This window comes from Euprymna scolopes, chromosome 6, assembly GCF_053919585.1.
Source record: "Euprymna scolopes isolate OS-2025 chromosome 6, ASM5391958v1, whole genome shotgun sequence".
Lineage (NCBI taxonomy): Eukaryota > Metazoa > Mollusca > Cephalopoda > Sepiida > Sepiolidae > Euprymna > Euprymna scolopes.
The window spans coordinates 75,078,907-75,093,906 of NC_136487.1; the positions used below are offsets into that span (position 1 = coordinate 75,078,907).

At 36.6% G+C, this 15,000-nt stretch overlaps 1 protein-coding gene across 2 annotated transcripts in view; it reads right to left on the reverse strand.

The window, feature by feature from the left end:
- Positions 1 to 15,000, reverse strand: part of LOC145277708 (multidrug resistance-associated protein 1-like) — a 320,419-nt gene that overhangs the window by 188,756 nt on the left and 116,663 nt on the right. For both annotated transcript variants that reach the window (XM_080129406.1, XM_080129407.1), the window contains exon 9: positions 3,719 to 3,901. In XM_080129406.1, the coding sequence (XP_079985532.1) occupies positions 3,719 to 3,901 (183 nt within the window). The remainder of the gene's footprint in view (positions 1 to 3,718; positions 3,902 to 15,000) is intronic.

Here is a 15,000-nt window from a genome sequence, read left to right on the forward strand (position 1 = left end):
TATGTATACTACCAATTAAAATTCCCATCTAGAAAAAGTCTGGAAAACTTATTAAAATCACCTAAATGCACCTTATATACACATATCGAACATTATCTCAAAGTTATGCTGTTGATTTTCACATCAACAATGAAGGTGTTGATATTTCACCTGTAGAAAGATTTGGGAACTAGAGTTTTTTTTTACTTTTTGAGGATATTTTTGTTTTTGTTTTCATTATTAAAAACTTCCACTCAGAATAGGGGGAGACAATTCAAGAAGTTCTTACGAAACTTTAAATTAAAGCAAAAATTCATTTTACAAAAAAAAAAACAACAAAAAAACAAAAAAAAAAACGCACTTTCCAAGAGAGACCGTTTCAAACTATTTATACATTTTTAATGATTATTTTTATTTATTATTAGAGTTTAATTCTGTAAAAAAGTTTGTTCTCTTTTTTCTGAAGATTTTTAGATAATGACCATTTCCATTCATTGTAAAAAAAAAAATAATAATGCCTGTTGTAATTTATTTTAAAATTCTATTTTATAAAATCTAAAAATTTTTTTTTTAATTCAATATAAATTAAAAGTGATAGAGTGTTGACAGGCTGAATCACATTTTTTCACCGCAGTAAATGACATTGTTGATGAAACTCCCCAACTGCCTATTCAGCAAATTGCCAGAGATTTAGGCATCTCACACACAATCTCTGATTGGTTAAAATCCGATTTTTTTTATTTATTATTACATTTTCACATCAAACAAGGAACATTGCCACTTTGATGTAGGGGGCTACTATCAGGGGCAACAACTACTGGGGTACTATGTAGGGATTTGTGTGAAAGAGGACAGACACCAGACAAGCCAGGTCTTAACTGAGAAGACAAAGAACTTCAGGCTAATCAAGTCCGTTATGTTGCTTAACAACCTGAAGCGTCCCAAGACCCCAAACAGGCTCTGTTTCTTTCAGACGAAAAGAACTTCTGCCAAGATCAAGTGCACAACAGCCGGAACCATCACTGGATTGCCATGAATAACAGAAACGCCCCAGGGTGATGAAACAAAGTTTCCGGCCACAGTTATGGTCTTTGGTGTGGTTTCAAGTGAGAGTCACATCATGTCACCTCACATCTTCGAAGTCGGCTTGAAAGTGCCCGGATGTGTTGAAGAGTACAATGATCGCCTGGTGCAATCAGGTGGCCGCTGGCAGACCTTGAGTGTGGCAACAGGACTCGGTACTGGTCCATGAGTCCAAAGAGACCCAGGCGTGGCTTCAGAAGGAGCACTACGATTTTTACTCTTCTCTCACTGGTCTTCTCTCCTCCCCCGGCCTGAATCTGCTGGACTTACTTCGTTTGGTCATACATCGAGAACATCACCAGCATGACCTCCCACAATACCAAAGCCAGCCTGACCGCTGCCTATTGCCAAGTATTTGCCGGCGCTTTGTGGAAAAGTCATGGTCCCAGTTCTGGACATATATCGAGGTGGTGATTGAGGCTGAAGGTGGCTACATTGAATAGATAACAGCTCTACTACATAATCAAGTTACATGAATTGATGTTTTCAATAAAAGTTTAAAAAAAAAACAACTTTTCTTTAGGGCAAGAAATTTATCATTCTACCCTGTATTTAGCAAGAACTAAATGGTGAATGGCTGTTGTAAGAAAGTAAGAAATGATGCCATATAAAAGACATTTTGTTTTTAATTTTTTCAAAGAAGTCATCTCTTATCAAGGCCCAGAGACCACTCGAGGATACGACTTCATGCATGTACCGTGGTTGTTGGGACAATAGCATAGTAATTGTTATTAGTGGAAATTTGATAAATTAGATTACTCAAGAGGACGGCTCATCAAGAACTTGTTTGAAGACGATCATATTGTAGTCAGTTGGAAAGCAGGTAAACGAAACAGAGTTCCACAAGTGGGTAGTTCTAAGAAAGAAGCTTTGCTCATAATCTACGTTTAGGTTTAGACACAGATAAAACTATTAATAGTGCTTTTAGCTAGACGAATGTTTTTTCGTGAAAATTTGACAAAGCGGGGACCATAGACTGGAGCTCAGACGAGCACTTAGCATTAAAATAATGACAGACCAAAAACAGGCTGAAATATTAAGGAAAAACCCTTCAGTGCAGAAACCAATCCACATAATCTAATAATACGAATCAACCACAGTAGAAATAGCAACAGCAAAAAATGTAAAAAGAACATTACACAAGCTCAAATGAACTTAAATCGACAGAACTCCTATAATCTGCTCCCCCCCCCCACCTCCTCAACCGGAAAATCAATGGCATCATCAAACTTGGTTGGTACCACAGAAAATGGTCATAAAAATCATGAAAGATTAGATACCTATGCCAGTAGCGATTAATCTAGCTTGTGTGAAATTTGTCAAGTGCATGAATACCCAGATTAGTAAAACAATCATTCTTAAAACTGAATGAAAAATGGGCAGTAAAACGCTGTGGACAAAATTGAATGATATGAAGATATGACCAATGACGTCACGTCTTCGAGCTAGAGAAAACTAAGGTTTTCAAAATCAGTTTCCCTCAGAAAGCCATGCGAATAAAACTTGGTCAATGATGTAGAAAACTGATAATCTCAGCAAATATTACCTATGTCTTCTGTCGTCTGCATCACTTATGTTGTTAAGTTAAAAAGTTAAGCTTAAGAAGTAAGCTAAGTAAGATAATAATTAGCTTTTTTTTGTCTGTCTCCCTCCATCCAGTGTCAATTCTTTTTAAATAATACCTTGAAGAAATCTCAGCAAACGTCTTCCTTTTGTATTTCATGCATAAAAAGTTTTATTTATCTTAGACAGATGAGAAAAGACGATCGATGATCACTAGATGAAACGGTTACTCATGAAACGCGGCAAAGAGATGATGGAGAGAATAAAAAGACCAACACATATACCCCCCGCCCCTTGCATGTATGCATGAAGACTTTGATTTGGTTTATTGATATTTTTTATGGAAATCGCTCCAGACAAGGCATGAAGCCACTTGATCTAAGGAGCTAAATAAATACTACCTCAAGGTCAAAAACGTATCAATGATGTGTTAGATGGAATAAATTCTAACACAGAAACAGCAATTTTACCCTTTTTTTCAGAAACGTGAATGTGAGGACTAAAGGACAAAATACAGGAAGCGAAAGTTACGTGGCTGCTGAAAGTAAACCAAAGATCCACTGTCTACTCTCCTTATAATTATGATTATAATTATGATTATGATTGTAATTATGATTATGATTGTAATTATGATAATGGTTATGATTATAATTATGATTATAATTATGATTATGATTGTAATTATGATTATGATTGTAATTATGATTATGATTTTGATTATGATTATGATTATGAGTACGATTATGCGTGAATAAAAACACTACGAAAGTACTATCTAGACATCCATTACAATCACATGGCGAGTACTTGAATCCTGGAGAGGCTTACTACTACTCAAATTTTAGAGGCAGCCAAAAGTTGTTGCTAATGAGAAATCGATTGGGAAATGGCTGTTGCGAGCACACAAAGTGCTTTTGTAACAGATATCAAGAGAAGTAGAGAGTACAAAAAATCTGGGGAGAATTGTTGCCACCCAGACTCCAGGGAACACCACCTGTTGCCAATAAGTGATCGCTAACAATGAGTCATGTGGGAACTCCTAGTGAATATCACTATTAAATACTATGCATAGAAGAATTTATTAAGAGCATACTTAAGTATAATCGGGTTAAGAAACACGAGCATATCATAAGCGATTTTGCACATCCAAGACATCCAGAGTTCCAAGAAGTAGACCTTTATCATAACCCAGATTAAAGATGGCTTTTTCTTGTTCTTTTCTGTTTTATACGATCTCTTTGATGTTTCATTTGGCATCCGTTTTTCAAGATCATTCCTGCAAAAAAAAAAAAAAAAAAAAAAAAAACAATTCAAAATTAACTTTTAAAATTAGCTCAATTTCATTAATACTAATACCAGAGCAATTTGGAATTTACCATGGCGATCTATTATTCCGGATCTCTGATTGGTTAAAATCCGATTTTTAAAAAATTTTTTATTACATTTTCTCCCCAAACAAGGCACATTGCCACTTTGGTGTAGGAGGCTACTATCAGGGGCAACAACTACTGGGGTACTATGTAGGGATTTGGGCAGCAAGATGTTGGTTCACGTTGCACTTGAACTTCTGCATGTCAGTACTGTTGGGGAAGCAGGGATCTGGAATGGAATTCCAAAGTCTAGCGGTTCTGGGGAAGAAACTACTGGAGTAGAAAGGTCTCTTACATCTAGGGATCTCTACAGTGTGGGGGTGGGATTTTGCAGCCTGTCGGGTCTGTCGAGGGTGTTCACGTCTTGGGGGCACAAGTGCTTGCAGTTCATCAGAGCATTCACCATTAAAATACTTGTAGAACAGGCAAAGGGATGCAACGTTTCGTCGATGGGACAGAGGCTGAAGCTTAGATGCCAGTTTAGGGCCTATCAGATTTGCGACTCTTTTGAACCTTGTCAAGGAGCGAGAGACTAGTAGCCGATGCACCAGCCCAAATATGACAGCAATACTCCATACATGGGCGAATGGTTGCTTTATAGAGGTACAGGATACTTTCGGGTGTTAGTAGTTTTCTAGCACGGTAGAGAGAGCCCGCCTTCCTTGCAGTGGCCCTGGCAATGCCCTCAATGTAATTGTTCCAACTCATGTTTCCTGTAAAGGAGCTTGAAAGACGTACTCTCAGATAAAGAGTCGTTGGCTATTGCTATACGTGGTAGAGAAGGTTTCTTGTAATTATTGAATGAAACTAGTTTAGTCTTGGCGGCATTGAACGTGACCATCCATTTTTGTCCTCATTCCACTACTGATTGGAGGTCATCCTCTAGTGTTTCTGCCATTTCTTTAGATATATGTTCATTTGTTTTCCTGTCGTGCCTGTTATAAACACCTTAGAATAAGCGAAGTAAAAAAAGAAAACAGAAAAACGAACGTTAAAACTTATCTGAAAAATAAAGCATGGGGGGCGGTACCCGGGCGGTGGGCGATGGGGGTGATCAAAACAGAAGAATAAGCGAAGTAAAAAAGCACACAAAAAAACTAACGTAAGGCAAATGAACGATGTTAAATGTAAAAATCTGAAAAACAAAAACAAAAAAGAAAACATAAAAACTTCTGAAAAAAACACGTGAAAAAAAAACCACGTGAAAAATGGCTTAAATAAGCCTGTTTCAATATCAAAATTTAAAAAATCGGTGGGTACCCGGGTGTTTTTGGGTGTGTGTGGTCAGTCGGGGATGGAGGTGTTAATGAAAACCTGAGAATAAGCGAAGTGAAAAAAAAACAAAAACAGAAAAACGAACGTTACGTGAAAAATGGCTTAAATAACCCTGCTTCAATATTAAAATTTAAATAATCGAAAAAAAAGACATCTCACACCACGATTCGAACACAAAACGTTTAGATAATGACCCAACTGAGCTAACATGATATTGTGTCAGTTCTTCAAATATTTAAACTAAATCAGGTTATGACGTCGTTTGATGCATGCGTAGAACTGATCTCGTCATGAGAGGACGGTTTTTGCTGACCTCCTCCCTGTAGAAAAGTGTTGATTTCAGGGTGAAAAAATTAACGTTTTTGGCCAATTTTTCGATATTTGTCGGGCGAAGGATGGGGCTTTCATATGAGACAAAATTTGTGAATTTTTATTCTGTCGGTTGAAAGTTTTTAGCAGACACACAAACATACACACATACATACATACATACATTTTCGCTTTTATATATATAGATGATTGCAACGTCTTGTCAGACGAGTGCCATTCCCTCAAACACTTAAAGTCCATGAGCCCAAAAATGACTTCCATCTCCACAGGAGCATTTTTATAGACAAATGCCTGAGGGAGTATCTATACAGATAATGTTACAGGGTCTTAGCTTTGTATGACAGCTAAGTCTCTCTCTCGGTTCAAAATGTTGAGATCCAGCAACAAGCAAGAGCAAAATATCCAGCAACAAGTTAAACTGCAGATCAGCTTAATGCGGGTACTGGTCTCCCACTTTATGGTTTTTTAAATCAGAGATTTGCTTCTCCTAGAAAGGTTGCCTTCACCATGGCTTAACGGAGCCCTCTCCACCCCAACACACACATACATACACACAAACACACATGGGGCTAGTTGGCCGTTGACCCAGAAAAAGGGTTCATTCGCCCTTTGAAAGGTATTGTTTTTAATCCTTCAGGGAGACTAGCCGCCCTCCTCACCAAACAAGCCTGTGGGGGGAAACAGTTTAGTCACCGGTGACCCAACCATGAGGCAGGTAGTACTGGATTACATGGTACAAGTAGCATAACATGACCTGACATTATATATATTAGCATTTCAGGCCGGCGTTGTCCGGGTGAGTGGAGATGTGTGTTGAGCAAAAGAAAAAAAAAAGTGGTAGTAGGAAGGCAGGCTCGAACCCGTATCGCAAAAGAGGAAAAAAATGGGGAAAACGTGACATATTTGCTGTTATGACCACCGCCAAACTGGGAGTGACGTAGGTTTAAATAAAGGCTATATAATCGAAAGGAGAGGATGACTGGCGAAAAAGCCCCCCCCCCTGTAGAAAAGTGCCCAGTTGAAGGTGAAGATATTAATGTTTTTAGCCAATTTTTCGATATTTGTCATCTGAAAAGTAAAACTTAAAAATGATACTGATCTAGTAAAATCCGTCGCCTCTGTAGAAAGTTTTAGGCAGACATACATACATACATACATACATACATACATACATACATTTATATATTGATAATTCAATTTTCAACCCCAATCGATTAGAAAGCTTGCCCTATCTCTGAATAACCTTTATGTAAAATTTAAAATGTTTAGACCAGAAATTGTCTGATTAATTTGATAGAGACCGAAGCAATAAATTTTTTAAAAAATTGACCCCTATTATGACTCCTTAACATTTATTGTTTTGGGCTAAAATCAAGTTATTACGTTAGATCCATGTCCAAGGAACCTATATCTAAAATTTAAAGTGTTTAGATCGGAAATTGTCGGAGGAGTTTGGTAGAGTTCTCAAAGGTCAAATCGTTGAACTTTGACCCCTTATTCACTAAATTTCTGGACGAAAACGGAATACAAAGATTTTCCCCAATTCTCACTACCCTGTATATCAAATTTCGAGTCTGTAGACATAAAATCGACAGAGTTATTGTGTAGGGAAATGTACACAGACACACAGACAGGCAGATAGACACTTTCACTTTTAGAGATATACAAACATTTCAGCCAGGCATTGCCCGGGTGTTTGGATGTGTATGTTGAGCAAAAAAAAAAAGTTGTAGTAGGAAAACAGGCTTGAACCCATACCGTGAAGGAGGAAAAGAACGGAAAAAATCCCTGACGTCTTTGTTGTTACGATCACCGCCAAACCGGAAGTGACTTATGTTTAAATTAAGGATAGACAATCGAAAGGAGAGGATGACTTTAAAAAATATCGGCGAAAAAAGCCCCCCCCCCTGTAGAAAAGTGCCCAGTTTAAGGTGAAGATATTAATGTTTTAAGCCAATTTTTCGATATTTTTCGTCTGAATAGTCGAACTTCAAAACGATAGCGATCGTGATAAAATCTGTCACCTCTGTCGAAAGTTTTAGGCAGACATGCAAACACACATACATACATTTATATATTGGTAACTAAAAATTTTTCGTCTCAAACCGATTAAAAAGCTTGCCCTATCTCTGAATAAACTTTATGTTAAATTTCAAATGTTTAGACCAGAAATTGTCTGAGTAATTTGGTAGAGACCGCAGAGGTCAACTTTGTTTTAATCTTTGACCCCTATTATGACCCCTGACCATTTATTGTTTTGGGCTCAAATCAAGTTATTAAGTTAAATCCATGTCCAAGGAATTTATATCTAAAATTTCAAGTGTTTAGCTCGAAATTGTCGGAGGAGTTTGGTAGAGTTCTAAAAGGAAAATCGTTGAACTTTGACCCGTTAACAGCCAAATTTCTGGCCAAAAACGGATTACAAAGATTTTCCCAAATCTCGATACCCTGTATATCAAATTTCGAGTCTGTAGACATAAAATTGACAGAGTTATTGTGTAGGGAAATGTACACACACAGACAGACACGTTCACTTTCATGGATATACGAGAATTTCAGCCCGGCGTTGCCCGGAGGTATATGTTGAGGAAAAAAAAAAGCGGTTATTTTTGTAATTTTACCCCTATTATGAACCATTAACATTTATTGTTTTGTGCTCCAATCAAGTTATGTCCAAGTAACTTAAATCTAAAATTTCAAGTGTGTAGACCCAAAATTGTCGGAGGAGTTTAGTAGAGTTCTCAAAGGTCACATGTTCAAACTTTGATCCCTTAACCGCCAAATTTCTGGGCGACAACCGATCACATAGATTTTCCCAAATCTCAGTACCCTGTATATCAAATTTGGAATTTGTAGATTAAAATTGGCAGAGTTATTGCATAGGGAAATGCACGCGCACACAGACAGACAGACAGACAGACACACACACACACACACACACACGTTCAATTTTATAGATATATAGATAGACTAGCCTGGGAGCCCGGCGCTGCCCGGGTGTTTGGAGGTGTATGTTGAGCAAAAAAAAAAAAAAAAAAGAAAAAAAGCGATCAATTTTAAAAAAAATTTGACCACCATTATGACCCCTTAACATTTATTGCTTTGGGCTCAAATCAAGTTATTAAGTTAAATCCATATCTTAGGAACCTATATCGAAAATTTCAAGTGTTTAGACCCACAATTAGCGGAGGAGTTTGGTAGAGTTCTCAAAGGACAAATCGTTGAATATTGACCTGTTAACAGCTAAATTTCTGGCCGAAAACCGATTACAAAGATTTTGCCAACTCTCAATTCTCTGTATATCAAATTTCGAGCCTGTAGACTGAAAATTGACAGAGTTATTGTGTAGGGAAATGTACAGAGACACACAGACAGCCGGACATTTTCACTTTTAGATATCCTAGCATTTCAGCCCGGCGTTGCCCGGGTGATTGGAGGTGTATATTGAGCAAAAAAAAAGTGGTAGTAGGAAGGCAGACTCGAACCCGTACCGCAAAGGAGGAAAAGAACGGGCAAAAACGTGACGTATTTGCTGTTACGACGACCAGCAAACCGGAAGTTACGTAGGTTTAAATTAAGGCCAGACAATCGAAACGAGGGGATGACTTTCGAAAATATCGGCGAAAAAAGCAACCCATCCCTGTAGAAAATGGCCCAGTTGAGGGTGAAGAAATTAATGTTTTTAGCCAATTTTTCGGCATTTGTCTTTTGAAGGGTCGAGCTTCAAAACGATACTGATCATGTTAGAATCCGTCGTCTATATCGAAAGTTTTAGGCAGACATGCAAACATATATACACACATTTATATATTGGTAGTTCAAATTTTCGACCCAAACCGATTAAAAAGCTTGCCTTATCTCTGAATACCCTTTATGTAAAATTTCAAATGTTTAGACCAGAAATTGTCTGAGTAATTTAGTATTTATTATTTAAAACTTTGACCCTATTATGACCCCTTAACATTTATTGTTTTGGGCTCAAATCAAGTTATTAAGTTAGATCCATGTTCCAGAAACCTATATCTAAAATGTCAAGTGTTTATACCCAACATTGGCGGAGGAGTTTGGTTGAGTTCTCAAAGGTCAAATCGTTGAACTTTGACCCCTTAACAGCCAAATTTCTAGCCCAAAAACGAATTACAAAGATTTTCACAAGTCTGAGTACCCTGTATATCAAATTTCGAGCCTGTAAACTTAAAATTGTCAGAGTTATTGCGTAGGGAAATGTACACAGACAGACAGTTTCACTTATATATATATATATATATATATATATATATATATATATATATATGTATATATATATATATATATATATATATATATATATATACTAGCATTTCAGGTGCATGTTGTGCAAAGAAAAAAGTTCAATTTTTTTAAATTTTGACCCCTATTATGACCCCTTAACATGTGTTGTTTTGGGCTCAAATCAAGTTATTAAGTTAGATCCATGTCCAAGGAACCAATATCTAAAATTTAAAGCGTTTAGACCCAAAATTGTCGGAGGAGCTTGGTAAAGTTCTAAAAGGTTAACCGATCACATAGATTTTCCCAAATCTTAGTACCCTGTATATCAAATTTCGAGTCTGTAGACTAAAAATTGACAGAGTTATTGCGTTGGGAAATGTACACACACAGACGAACTGACAGATAACAGACAGACAGATACACAGACACGTTCACTTATATAGATATACTAGCATAGGTGTCCGGCGTTGCCCGGGAATTTGGAGGTCTATGTTGAGCAAAAAAATAAGCGGACAACTTTTTTAACTTTGACCCCTATTATGACCCCTTAAAATTTATTATTTTGGGTTCAACTCAAATTATTAAGTTGGATCCATGTCCAAGAAACCTATATCTAAAGTTTAAAGTGTTTAGACCCAAAATTGCCGGAAGAATTTGGTAGAGTTCTCAAAGGTCAAATCGTTTAACTTTAACCCCTTAATCGCCAAATTTCTGGGCGAAAACCGATCACATAGATTTTCCCAAATCTCAGTACCCTGTATATCAAATTTCGAGTCTGTAGACATAAAATTGGCAGAGTTATTGCATAGGGAAATGTACACACACAGACACACACAGAGATAGATAGATAGATAGATTAAACAAAAATATATACGTATACATAAATATATATGGAAACAATATTGTGTGTCCTGTAAACTTTTTACGCAAATATTATTCAAGTATAAATCATGTAGAATATCTGCATGGATATAATTACACGTAATAGTTAACTAAAGATGATAATCCCATGAGAAAACCGAAAAAACTAATAGGGAATTAATGAAAATGAATGTTTAAAAGAATATGCAAATTAGCTAGATCTTTTTCAGATGAATTCAATTCCATGACCCATATATAAGAAAATTGTATTTTCTTTTTAAATAAATAGAAAAGAGGGTTTTTAATATGAATATCAATACACACAAAAGAAAAAACGAATTTATAGGAGTATATATATATATATATATATATATATATATATATATATATATATATATATATATATATATACTAGCATTTCAGCCCGGCGTTGCCCGGGTGTTTTGGAGGTGTATGCTGATCAAAAAAAAATGTGGTAGAAGGAAGGCAGGCACGAACCCGTATTGCAAAGGAGGAAAAGAACGGGGGGAAACTCACATCATGCCCGGATGATAACATAAAAAATTCAAATAAATAAAGATCACCCCTTATAGAAACTGGCCTAGCAAACGTTCATAGAAAACTAACAATATATATGTATTAATCTAATTTGTAGATCGTAAACTGTTTTAGCCATATCCGGAATCGACTTCACAAATAAAGTAATTTTGAGATAGAAAATTGTTTAAGCCATTTCTGGTACAATCTTTATATTCTACCACCCTCATTTAATCCAGAGTAACGGTGATTATTCTGCTAGTATACATTTGCCCCTATCTTATTCAATACGGGGCAACGCCAGGAATTCTGCTAATAGATATTTCCATCAATATCCTTCAATCCCGGGCGACGCCAGGGATATTGCTAGTATATTTTCTCACCTTTCTCATTCAATCTTGAGCAATGCCGGGTATTCTGCTAGTGTATATGTGCAGTCATCTTATACAATTCCGAGCGACGCCAAGTATTGGCGTATTCTGTATTTGTACCTATCTTATTCAATCCCAGGCGATGCCAGGTAATCTGTTAGTATTTATTCGAACCTGCATTATAAAATTTCGAGATGCCTGATATTCTGCTTCTATATATTTCCACCTATCTTATTCAATCCAGAGCGATGCAGGGTATTCTGCTAATATATATTTCCACATATCTCATTCAATCCCAAGCGATGTCGGGTATTTTACTAGTAGTGTTTCTAACCTACATTATTCAATCCAGGGCAACGCCGGGTATTCTGCTAGTATATTTTTCCATCAATCTCCTTAAATCCTGGGCAACGCAAGGAATTCTGCTAGTATATATTTCAATCAATCTCATTCAATCACAGACAATGCCAGGTATTCTGCTAGTATATATTTGCACCTATCTCATTTAATCCCAGACGCCCGTGTATTCTGCTAGTATACATTTGCATGTATCTCATTTAATCCTGGGTTACTCCGGGTATTCTGTTAGTATATATTTGAGTCTATCTCGTTGAATCCTATAATTCTTGGATACGTTACTAATTTTCACAATCATTTTCGACAACAAAGCTACATCCAAGGGAGGTCACTCGCATATTATAACAATGATTGTATATTATTCTAATGGTATTCGACAACTAAGCTACATCAAAGGGAGATCACTCGCATATTATAAACAATGATTGTATATTATTCTAATGGTATTAGACAATGAAGCTACACCCAAGGGAGGTCACTCGCATATTATTACAATGATTGTATATTATTCTAATAGTATTCGAAAATGAAGCTACATCAAAGGGAGGTCACTCGGATATTATAACAATGATTGTATATTATTCTAATGGTAGTCGACAATGAAGCTACATCAAAGGGAGGTAACTTGCATATTATTACAATGATTGCATATTATTCTAATGGTATTTGACAATGAAGCTACATCAAAGGGAGGTCACTTGCATATCATAACAATGATTGTTGTATAATAATCTAATGGTATTCAACACCTAAGTTACATCAAAGGGAGGTCACTCGCATATTATAACAATGATTGTATATTATTTCTAATCGTATTTGACAACGGTCCGTATTCTATAATAGTAAAATGCTATAAAAATGCTATCTCCATTTTATATTAAGAATTATTAAATTGCCTTATATTAAGAAATTAGAAATTGGTAGGTGTAATTAGAGAAGATATAAAAAACATCCCCTCCCAAGACTAAGAATGGCTTTCTAAATAATAATTTTTTTATTTCAGCACGGTCCTATTCTATAATAGTAAAGTACCATCCCCTTCTTATACTAAGAATTATATATATATATAATATGCATCTTTTTTTTAAATAGAACATAATGTTCGGTAGGAACTTGCACTATATAATACGTTTACTTGGTCTTTTGGCTAAGATGAAAGTGTAGTATCTGTTCTTAGAATTCAGACGGTTAAATCTCCCCCTCCCTCCGGTAAACAGTAAGGATATCATATTGTTACTAATACAAAAAAGAAAATGGCCGTATGTTTTGTTTTGTTAACATGCCGACTCGTTCTTTACGTGATTTGTGAAATGTTACAAATAAGCACCCAGCATGCAGATTCATTCACTTGATTTTTGGAATCAGCAGTTCAGCAATGTGATTTTTGGAAGATGACGTCTCGTCTCAATTTAGTACACGTTCGGTAGGAAAGTCGACTGTATAATACGGTTACTTGGTCTTTTGGCTAAGATCAAAGTGTAGTGTTGGAATTATTAGCGCTATTTATAGTGCTAATCGGTGTAAATTCCTCTGTTCAAGGAAGGCTGGTATAACACCCCTGTTTCTGGTATGAGCACCTGAAAAGTATCAAACACTGTGTCCATGATGTCCTCCTCGGGCGATCTTGTCACCTCACTGTTCGAGCATCTTTTCCGAATTTGGTTAGTGTGACGTTTGTGCATGAAGTCTGGTCCCTTAATCATGTAGACCATGTTGCCTATTTGTTTCTCAACAACTCCCAGAAAGTCTTATTATTTTTGTGAATCTTTCGCCGTTTTTTTTTTTTTTTTTTTTTTTTTATCGTTTTTTAAGGTTTGGCCTATCCTGGTTTGGTAGCAACTTGTGAAAAATCGATCTAACCTTGCGCCCGAACATAACCTCAGGAGGTGTCTTCGACATTTCGATGTTTGCATTCGAAGTGACTCTGTAGACTTGTAAAAACTTTTGGATTGATTTATCCGTCGGCGACCCACTAGCTTTTTTTTAGAGCTCTCTTGAATGTGTCAACGAATTTCTCTGCTTGTCCATTACTTCTTGGGTGGTAGGGTGGAATGGTTATATGCATGATTAGATGATCCTCGCAAAAATGTTTAAATTCGGTAGACGTAAATTACGTTCCATTGTCTGTAACAATGCAGTCTACTACTCCATACCTAGCAAATAGTTCATACAGGAAGTTGATAGTTACCTCGGATGTGGGATTCTTACATTTTAATACTTCCGGCCATTTAGATAGGCTGTCTACAACAATGAGATAGTAGAACCCATCTAGCGGTCCTGCAAAATCTAAATGAATCCTAGACTAAGGTCGGTCCGGTTTTGTCCACGATCCGAATTGAGTCGGAGGAGATTTCATAGCTAATTCGCATCCTCTACACTCCCTGGTTTTCCCCTCTATATCCTTATCCATGTTTGGCCAATAAACGAAAGAGCGCATAAGGCTTTTCATTCTTGATATACCTGTCGCAGGAATTACGACCCTGTCGCTATATAACAGGACGTTATCGCAAATTGAATAAATTTCTTCATCCTGTTCGTTATTGTTGATCCTTTCTTTTGTGCGTATAATAAATTCGTCCACCTTTGCCTTACTTTTAATCTAATCGCAAAAAAAAAAAACCTGGACTCGATTCTCAGCGACACTCTCCGCTCTAACCAGGTTCCATCCGGTTCTCGAGAACTCAACGGCTGGACTCTCGCAAACATCTTAAATCCCGGCCTTATATTATCTCATTTATGCAAATTAATGCGCATTCGAACCTGCTGATTCGTCGCCTTCTCGTCTTCCATCGCTCGGGTTTAGAGTTCGCACATGCAGCCCACCTCCGTGACTGCAGTCACATTCAATTTTCACTTCAATCAAGCGTTACTGGAAGTTATCTTATTGTGTCACATAACGTATTTTTTACTTCAACTTCCGCTTGAATGGCTGCTATTACCTTAGGTATTAACCTCGATAACCCGTCTGCATGATCAAATGTTTTAGATGGCACATACTCCATTTGAAATTGTAATTCAGAAAT